Raw genomic sequence first — 10,467 nt, forward strand, 5'->3', positions numbered from 1 at the left:
AAAAAAAAAAAAAAAAAAAAGCCCAATGCTGCTCCCCAGGACAGGTGGCCAGGCCTCCTGTCAACAGGCTGCAGTCCCATTCAGATGCCACCCTGGCTAGCCTTTCTCCAGGGGAAGCCCAAGTTCTAAGTAAGACCATCAGGATCACACAACCTTATGGCAGCCCTACCAGAGACTCTTGGGCTACAAACCACGGGAGTGTGTGTGTGTGGCGGGGGACTGGACAAGTAAGGGAAAGAGTCACAGGTCCTGTCCCACACCCATGATGGCCCCAGGACAGGACTGGAGAGGTAGGTAGCTGCCTGCGAGGAGGCAGCTGAGCTGAGGCTCTGGGCGCGCAGAGGGAGAGAGAGAATGTGTGCGCTGCCCAAATGTACCGATCTGGGGAAGGGAGTCAGGTTTTGGGCTTCTGTCCTCATGATGCTGAGACACCAACAGAAGCACAGTTGAAGAGGAGTGACCAGGATAAACTGAGTTCTGGGTGTGATGAGGTGACTCCACCAATGATCAAAGGGCTATCTTCCAGGATAGGAAATAGCCATCCTTGGTGAGGCACCCACTGGCAGAGGTCACGGGGAAGTAGAATTCAGTTCAATACAGGGGTCTCCTCCAAGCATTAGAGCCAACACAACGGGCTATTCTGACAGCACCTTATCCCCTAACAACATCAAGCAAGAGGCAGGTAAAGTGTTTCTGCAACCGAGAAGGCCAGGCACGCTGGGATCTGTCATTCAGAAGGCCCCAGACACAGAAGGCCCACCACTGAGATGGTGCGAGCCACCTCCACAGCCCCACAACCTCCCACCTGCCAATGGGATCGGAATTTTCAGGCCTCCCCTGTGTCTGCTGGCCTGAGCATCCTGAGTCGCTCACCAGTGGCAGCTCTCCGCCCGGCCGGCGCATCTGATAGGTCGACCCGTGGAGTAGGTCGTGGCTGGAAAGGAATTGGATTCCACTGCCGAGGCATCTCTAATTGGGGGAAGAGACGAGAAAGATCCATTCTAACAAGAGGCTGACCAAGAAGTAAGCAGACCACACACAAAACAGCAGGGGTCACCTGCAACTCACTGGCCAATTTTTTTTTTTTTTTTTTTTTTGAGACAGAGTCTCAGTCTGTTGCCCAGGCTGGAGTGCAGTAATATGATCTCGGCTCACTGCAACCTCCACCTCCCAGGTTCGAGCGATTCTCCTGCCTCAGTCTCCTGAGTAGCTGGAATTACAGGTATGCACCATCACACCTGGCTAATATTTGTATTTTTAGGAGAGAAGGGTTTTTGCCATGTTGGCCAGACTGGTCTCGAACTCCTGACCAAGTGATCCACCTCTCCCCCAGTCTTCCAAAGTGCTGGGATTACAGGCATGAGCCACCACACCTGGCCTCATTGGCCAATTTTTATCTTATGCCTGATGCATGCCGGACACTCTGTAATCTTCCCAAAGTTTGAGAAGCAAGTAGAAGCTGGTGGAAAGAGAAAATGCTGTGTCTGTACCTCCAGGGCCTACATCTATCCTCGTGCCCCTGAAACTGGGGGAAAATAGACAGGTCCCAGGAAATGCCAACCCATGGGGGGAAGAAGGCTAAATGTACCAGTACAATTTAATTTCTTAGTCTGAAAGTAGGCACTCTAAGCTTCTATGGTAGTGGCAAGCAGTCTTCTCTTGCGAGCCCACCCCATTTCTGCCAGCCTCCAAAGATGAGAGAATTGGATTTTCAGACACAAACATCGACAATGTCCCCAGGGACAACTCTGGAATAAACCTACAATGTCCCCCTCAAGGGTTGGGCTATAAACAGAGTAATTTAGGGGAGTCACTCTGGGCAAAGACTTGGCTGACCTCATGTAAAAGGCACTTGCTGGCCGGGTGTGGTGGCTCACGCCTGTAACCCCAACAAGCTGGGAGGCTGAGGCGGGTGGATCACCCAGCCAGGAGTTCGAGATCAGCCTGGCCAACATGGTGAAATCCCGTCTCTACCAAAAATACAAAAATTAGCTGGGCATGGTGGCACACACCTGTAGTCTCAGCTACTTGGGAGGCTGAGGCAGTATTGCTTAAACCTGGGAGGCGGAGGGTGCAGTGAGCCGAGATCGTGCCACTGCACTCCAGCCTGGGTGACAGGGCAAGACTTTGTCTCAGAAAAAAAAATCAAATAAAAATAAAAGGCAGTTTATTCCCCTACCAAATGATGAACTTTAAGTTCTGTGCAGGCACTGAGCTGGTGGCTCATGCCTGTAATCCCAATACTTTGGGAGGCTGAGGTGGGAGGATCATTTGAGCTCAGGAGTTTGAGACCAGCCTGGGCAACATAGCAAGACCCTGCCTCCACAAAAAACTAGGGGGAAAAAAAAAACTCTGTGAAGGTCCTGTTCAACTCGGCACCTGAACCTGGTGTGTTGATGTCAAAAGACCAGGTACAACTTCTCCACCATTTCCACATTTCCTGGGCCGTTTTTCTCTCTGTTCTCTGCCTCCTACCTCTGAGAACCCCATGGAACATCCCAAACTTACACAGGTGCCTACCATCTCCTGCATTTACCTGAGGATAACTTTTTTTTGTTTGTTTTTTTGAGACTGAGTCTCCCACTATCGCCCAGGCTGGAGTAAAGTGGGATGATCTTGATCTTGGCTCACTGAAACCTCCGCCTCCCGGGTTCAAGCGATTCTCCTGCCTCAGCCTCCAGAGTAGCTGGGATTACAGGAGCGAGACACCATGCCCGGCTAATTTTTTTTGTATTTTTAGTAGAGATGGGGTTTTAGTAGAGACGGGATTTCACCATGCTGGCCAGTTGATCTGGAATTCCTAACCTCAGGTGATCCACCTGAGGCTGAGGCAGGAGAATCGCTTGAACCCGGGAGGCAGAAGTTGCAGTGAGCCGAGATCGCACCATTGCACTCCAGACTGGGCGACAAGAGCGAAACTCCGTCTCAAAAAATAAATAAATAAACAAAAAGAAAAAACGAAGAGCACGAGCAATATGAAGTACTACTTTCTGAGTGCGCCTTACACGTCTTGACTCCCATTGCCCTGTGGACCTAAGAGCCTGCCAGGGCGTGAACCACCTCTCGCACGTCCACAATGAACGTTAGAAGAAACGAGACAAGAAATGCTCTCGGTAGCGGACCTGGCATTTAACCGAGAGCTGTGAAGTTCACTTTTTTTTTTGCCTTCCCCTCTACTTTTTTCCACGGGACGCCGCTGCCCTGGCTACCATTCACTCTCCTGTACACGTGGAGTCTGATCAGAGGGCGAAGGGTGATCAGCTCCCCCCCAGGCTCCGCGCATCGCCGCCCCCTGCCCGGTAAGCTCTGTCTCCGCCCTCAGGCCACGCTCTGTGCCCCCTGTCCTGGCCTCTGCTGACCCAACGATCCAACCCCAAGCTTTCTACGGAGCCCAAGCAAGGGTCGCGAGGGCCAAGGGTCTGAGAAGAAAGCCTTGGTGGCCGAAGGCCCAGAAGACCCCTAAGACCGCCCTGCCAGCACCGCACCGCCGCTCACCCGTGGACAGCGGCACCAGCCACTCCGCAGCGCCGCCGCCGCCGCCGCCGCCATGTTGGAGAACCGTGTGACCTTCTCGCGGCGCGGCCCGGTTGCGTCATCCGCCGCCTCAGCCTAGAGTGGCGCAAACCTGAGACAAGCCGGTCCGGGAGCGGGGTTTCAGGGAGGGAGAGCCCTGCGATTGGGTCCGTCATAGGGGCGGGACATTAAAAGGGTAGGGAATTCCTAGAGAGCTTGGACTCTGATAGGGCAGTGTTTTGGAAGGACGGGGCCTGTGACTGGCTGTGGCCAGGGGGACGGGCCCTCCTGGGAGGGTCAGATCTGTGATTGGGCGCGACTACGAAGGGGCGGAGCCCAAGGGCATGGATTCCGTCACTTGAGGTGATTCCGTTGCAGAACGCGCCGGGCGCTGGTGGCAGGTGGTACAGGCTCGTGGATCCACCGACCACAAGGACGGATTCGATTGGATTCTGATTGACCGGCGGACCAGCTCGAGAGTAATTGCCTATGGCTGTCCTTGCAATGACTGACTGATTGACAATGACTGAGATACCAGCAAGTGAGTTGCTCCAGGAAAGCGAAGGAGCACGCCCACTCTTGTGCGGCGCTTTGGGAAGACGCCTGTTGGTTTTGACCCCGAATAAGAAGGGAAAGCTGAGAGCAGGCTGACTGTGGTCCAGCCCTATTTCGATTCAGTGCGAATTGACACTCCCTGACCCGAAGCAGCTCAGGCCTTTGTCATTTCAGCACCCCAGATGCTATTTTCCATTCGAAGAATGCCGCCACCAAGTGGCGTTATTTTAACATGGCCATGCAATCCGGTGATGAGGAGGGTTGGTCCCCTGGGAGAGTTAATGTATGTTGCCGTTGCTGTTTGCCTTATTGGAGCCTTTTTTTTTTTTTTTTTTTTTTTTTTTAAAGAGCCAGAGCCTTGCTCTGTCACCCAGGCTAGAGTGCAGTGTCGTAATCTAGTTCACGGCAGCCTCCAATTCCCAAGCTCAAGCGATCCTCCTGCCTCAGCCTCTGAGTCACTGGGATCACAGGCGTGAGCTACCGCGCCCGGTCCTTTTGCATTATTAACCTGTGATATGGGTTTATGGGGCTTCATTCTTTCAAAGGGAGGCAGCTTGGCCCCGGAGGGCATGCATTCCTGGCTTCTGGGCTGGACAGACTTGTGTTCTCCATCTCAGGAGCACCCCCTCGAGGTGGGAGTAAGAGATGAGGGCTTCCACTCTGGCTTTGTTGGAGATGTCGTGATGCCAAGAGGAGCAAACTAAGCAGTTGGTGTACACAGGTGTGTTGCTGAGAATAAGGTCTGGGCTAGAAATATGGATTCTTAGTTGTGGTTGAAGGTACGGAGTTCGGCCGGGCCCAGTGGCTCCTGCCTATAATCCCAGCACTTTGGGATGCTGAGGCAGGAGGATCTCTTGAGCCCAAGAGTTTGAGACCAGCCTGGGCAACATAGTGAGACCTCATCTTTACAACAAATAAAAAACATTAGCTTGGCGTGGTAGCATGTGCTTGTAGTCGCAGATACTCAGGAGGCTGAGATGGGAGGATCGCTGAGGCCCGGGAAGTTAAGGCTGTAGTGAGCCGTGATCGTGCCACTACACTCCAGCCTGGGCAACAGAGAGAGACCCTGTGTCAAAAAAAAAAAAAAAAAAAAGGAAGGGAGGGAGGGAGGAAGACACAGAGAGAGAGAGAGTTTGAGAGGAAGGAAGGGAGGGAGGAAGGAAAGAGAGAAGAGAGAGAAGAGAAGAGAAGAATTACAGCATTAAACAGCCAGAGGCAGGGTGTCATATGAGCATGTCAAAGACCCAGAGATAAAGTGGAGATAGGAGAGTCCTTTAATCCAGGATCCCAGTCTCAGTCCTATTATCCCAGCAAATCAGGAGCCTGAGGCAGGAGCATCATTTGAGCCCAGGAGTTCCAGACCAGTCTGGGCAACATAACAAGACCCTGTCTCTACAAAAATAAAAAGTAAGCCAAGCATGGTGTCTCTCGCCTGGAATCCCAGCTACTCAGGAGGCTGAGGTAGGAGGATCACTTGAGCCCATCAGTTGGAGGCTGCAGTGAGCTATGATCACGCGACTGCACTCCACCCTGGATGACAGCATGAGACCTCCATCTCTTTTTTTTTTTTTGAGATGGAGTTTCATTCTTGTTGCGCAGATTGGAGTGCAATGGTGTGATCTTGGCTCACCGCAACCTCAGCTTCCCGAGTTCAAGTGATTCTCCTGCCTCAGCCTCCCAAGTAGCTGGGATTACAGACATGCGCCACCACACCCAGCTAATTTTGTGTTTTTAGTAGAGACCGGGTTTCTCCATGTTGGTCAGGCTGGTCTCGAACTCCCAACCTCAGGTGATCCTCCCGCCTTGGCCTCCCAAAGTGCTGGCATTATAGGCATGAGCCACTATGCCCACTCAAGACCTCCATCTCTAAAAAACAATTTCTTTATTAAGAGCCCTTTCAGGAGCCTGGGCAAGACTGTCCAACAGAAAGAGGACCTGGAGGGGGCTGGGCGCAGTGGCTCATGCCTGTATTCTCAGCACTTTGGGAGGCTGAGGTAGGTGGATTGCTTGAGCCCAGGAATTCCAGACCACCCTGGGGAACAATGCAAAACCCTGTCTTTACCAAAAATCCAAAAATTTGCCAGGTGTAGGCTAGGATCAGTGGCTCATGCCTATAAACTCAGCACTTTGGAAGGTCAAGGCAGGTGGATCACTGGAGGTCAGGAGTTCGAGACCAGCCTGGGCAACACTGAGAAACCCTGTCTCTACAAAAAGTACAAAAACTAGCTGGGCGTGGTGGCACACGCCTGTAATCCTAGCTACTCAGGAGGCTGAGGCATGAGAATCACTTGAACCCGGGAGGCAGAGGTTGCAGTGAGCCAAGATTGCACCACCGCACTCCAGCCTGGGCAACAGAGCAAGACTCTGTCTCAAAAAAAGGGGGGAGCACTTTGGGAGGCCAAGGGGGGCGGGTCATGAGGTCAAGAGATCGAGACCATCCTGGCTAACATGGTGAAACCCTGTCCCTACTAAAAATAAAAAAAAGTTAGCCAGGCGTGGTGGCTGTAGTCCCAGCTACTTGGGAGGCTGAGGCAGGAGAATGGCATGAACCTGGGAGGCACAGCTTGCAGTGAGCTGAGATCCCGCCACTGCACTCCAGCTTGGGCGACAGAGCGAGACTCCGTCTCAAAAACAAAAAAAAGTGGGAGGCTGGCCACAGTGACTCACTCCTGTAATCCCAGCACTTTGGGAGGCCGAGGCCAATGGATCACTTGAGGTCAGGAGTTCAAGACCAGCCTGACTGACATGGTGAAACCCCGTCTCTGCTAAAAATACAAAATTAGCTGGGCATGGTGGTGCACGCCTATAATCCCAACTACCCAGGAAGCTGAGGCAGGAGAGTCGCTTGAACCTGGGACATGGAGGTTGCAGTGAGCCGAGATTGCACCATTGCACTCCAGCCTGGGCAACAAGCGTGAAACTCTGTCTCAAGGCGGGCACGGTGGCTCACGCCTGTAATCCCAGCACTTTGGGAGGCTGAGGTGGGCAAATCATGAGGTCAGGGGATCAAGACCATCCTGGCTAACATGGTGAACCCCCATCTCTACTAACAATACAAAAAATTAGCCGGCTGTGGTGGCGGGCGCCTGTAGTCCCAACTACTTGGGAAGCTGAAGCAGGAGAATTGCTTGGACCCTGGAGGCAGAGGTTGCAGTGAGCTGAGATCGCACCACTGCACTCCAGCCTGGGCGACAAAGCAAGACTCCATATCAAAGGAAAAAAAAAGGAAGACGATCTGGAGGAACTTGGAGAAGGCAGATGGAAGCAGCAGAGGCGAGTGCTACACAGTTCAGGCAAGGCAAGAACAGAAATGTAGCCACTGCCATTTGCATTTTGCAATATGGAGGTCATTGGTGAGATGAGCAAGGGGGGTTTTGGTTGAGTGGTGGGCCTGGGAGGCAGATTTCAATGAGTGGAGATGGTTTTACAGACGCATGCTGGAGCCAGCTTGCACTGACTCACAAGAGCCAGCTGGCACATCTTCAAGAATGTCCCTCTTGCTAAACACGGCCAATGTGTAAACAATTAATTGTATAAATTTATGATCAGATTATATTAGAACAAAGGTAATAAATACACAAAACTTATCACTTCCTAATTATGCTGCTACATGTTACTATTATCTATGCTTTTGAGGGTTTTTGTTTTTGTTTGGAGACAGAGTCTCACTCTATTGCCCAGGCAGGAGTGCAGTGGCACCAGCACGGCTCACTGCAGCCTCGACCTTCCAGGCTCAGGTGATCCTCCCGCCTCAGCCTCCCCAGTAGCTGGGACTACAGACATGCACCATCACGCCTGGCAGATTTTTGTATTTTTTTGTAGAGACAGGGTCTCTCTATGTTGCACAGTCTGGTCTTGAACTCCTGGGCTCAAGTGATCCTCCCACCTTGACCTCCCAAAGTGCTAGGATGACCAGCGCAAGCCACAGAGCCTGGCTACTTTTTAAATTTTTTGTAGAGACAGGCTGGGCGCGGTGGCTCACGCCTATAATCCCAGCACTTTGGGAGGCCAAGGTGGGTGGATCACTTCAGGCCAGGAGTTTGAGACCAGCCCGGCCAATATGGTGAAACCCTGTCTCTATGAAAAATATAAAAATTAGCCAGATGTGGTGGTGCATGCCTGTAATCCCAGCTACTCCGGAGGCTGAGGCAGGAGAATTGCTTGAACCTGGGAGGTGGAGGTTGCAGTGAGCCAAGACTGCACCACTGCATTCTAGCCTGAGTGACAGAGCGAAACTCCGTCTCAGATAAGTAAGTAAGTAAATAAATAAATAAATAAATAATCTTTTTGTAGAGATGGAGTCTTGCTATGTTGCCTAGTCTGGTCTCAAGCTCCTGGGCTCACTCAGTCCTCCCACCTCGGCCTCCCAAAGTGCTGGGGTTACAGGCACGAGCCACTGCACCTGGCTGATCTTGGAGTTATTCACATATATGATGTCTGTGTGCTGGAAATACTACATTATGTGAGTCACTGCATTGTGTACCAATTCTGTTTGATGATGCCATGTTTGTAGCTTGAAATCAGCTACAAGCAAATCAGCCACAAGTGGTGGGAGTATTTACACCACAGGAATTGGCAAACACTCCAAGTCAGGAGCTCTTTGGTTGGTTTGTTTCTCTGGTGAGCCAGTTATTAAACATTTCACCAGCACAGTGGTGGTTGAGAATACAGGGACACAGGACACACACTATTCCCAGGAATATTCACTGTGCACAGAAGGTGAAATGATGGCAGCTGGAAGAACATATGGGAAGGAGGGAGGGTGCTTTGTTTCCCCAACTTTTTATTTTGCAAAACTTCAAAGCTACAAAAAAATTGCAATAGTATACGGGGCTGGATGTGGTGGCTCACACCTGTAATCCCTGCACTCTAGGAGGCCGAGGTGGGCGGATCGCCTGTGGTCAGGAGTTCGAGACCAGCCTGGCCAACATGGTGAAACCCCATCTCTACTAAAAAAAACAAAAAATAATACAAAAATTAGCTGGGCATGGTGGTGCACATCTGTAACCCAGCCACTGGGGAGGCTGAGGCAGAAGAATCACTTGAGCCCAGAAGGTGAAGGTTGCAGTGACCCAGGATCGTGCCACTGCTCTCCAGCCTGGGTGACAGAGTGGGGCTCCATCTCAAAATTTTTTTTTAAATATTGGCCAGGCACGGTGGCTCACGCCTGTAATCTCAGCACTTTGGGAGGCCAAGGCAGTCGGATCACGAGGTCAGGAGATCGAGACTATCCTGGCTAACATGGTGAAACCCCGTCTCTACTAAAAGTACAACAATTAGCTGGGCGTGGTGGTGGGAGCCTGTAGTCCCAGCTACTCAGGAGGCTGAGGCAGAATGGTGTGAACCTGGGAGGCAGAGCTTGCAGTGAGCCAAAAATCGCGCCACTGCACCGCAGCCTGGGCGACAGAGTAAGACTTCGTTTCAAAAATAATAATAATAAAATAAAATATTTTAAAAATAATAAAAATAAAAAATCTAGGATATAATGTACTTTCACTTATTGCATTTGGTTGTCATATATCTTAGTCACCTTTAATCTGCAGAAGTCTCCTCCATATATATATATTTAGGGACAGAGTCTTGCTCTGTCACCAAGGTGGAGGTGCAGTGGTGTGATGATAGCTCACTGCAGCCTTAACTTCCTGGGCTCAAGCAATCCTCTCACCTCAGCCTCCCAAGTAGCTGGGACCACAGGTATGTACGCCAAAGCCCAATTAATTTTTAACTTAATTAATTTTAGAGATTGGGTATCATTCTGTCACCAAGGCTGGAGTGCAGTGGCTTGATCTCGGCTCACTGCAACCTCTGCCTCCAAGGCTCAAGCAATCCTCCCGCCTCAGCCTCCCAAATAGCTGGGACCATGGGCACATGCCATTTTGGCCTGGCTAATTTTTGTATTTTTTTGTAGAAACTGGGTCTCACCATGTTTCCCAGGCTGGTCTCGAACTCCTGGACTCAAGGGATCCTCCTGCCTTGGCCTCCCAAAGTGCTGGGATTACAGGTATGAGCACTGTGACTGGCCTAATTTTCGTATTTTTTGTAGAGATGGGGTTTCGCCATGTTGCCCAGGCTGGTCTGAAACTGCTGGCCTCATGTGATCAGCCCACCTCAGTGTGGGATCATAGCTCACTGCAGCCAAAGTATGGGATTACAGGGGTGAGTCACCGTGTCTGGCCAGGAGTTGATTGTTTCAGGGTTTTTTTTTTTGGTGTTTTTTTTTGAGTCTGTTTAATGGGTATAAAGTTTCAGATGTGCAGGCGCGGTGGCTCACGCCTGTAATCCCAGCACTGTGGGAGGCCGAGGCAGGGGGATCACAAGGTCAAGAGCTCGAGACCATCCTGGCCAACATGGTGAAACCCTGACTCTACTAAAAATACACAAATTAGCCGGGCGTGGTGG

General features: G+C 51.3%; 1 protein-coding gene across 1 annotated transcript in view; it reads right to left on the bottom strand.

The window, feature by feature from the left end:
* Positions 1 to 3,820, bottom strand: part of TIMM44 (translocase of inner mitochondrial membrane 44 homolog (yeast)) — a 15,993-nt gene extending 12,173 nt beyond the window's left edge. Inside the window, exons 1-2 of the mRNA XM_011943595.1 lie at positions 3,496 to 3,820; positions 874 to 969 (exon numbers count right to left, since the gene is read on the bottom strand). Of these exons, the coding sequence (XP_011798985.1) occupies positions 874 to 969; positions 3,496 to 3,549 (150 nt within the window). The 5' untranslated portion in view covers positions 3,550 to 3,820. The remainder of the gene's footprint in view (positions 1 to 873; positions 970 to 3,495) is intronic.
* Between the last annotated feature and the right edge of the window lie 6,647 nt (positions 3,821 to 10,467).

This window comes from Colobus angolensis, unplaced genomic scaffold, assembly GCF_000951035.1.
Source record: "Colobus angolensis palliatus isolate OR3802 unplaced genomic scaffold, Cang.pa_1.0 Scaffold22, whole genome shotgun sequence".
NCBI lineage: Eukaryota > Metazoa > Chordata > Mammalia > Primates > Cercopithecidae > Colobus > Colobus angolensis.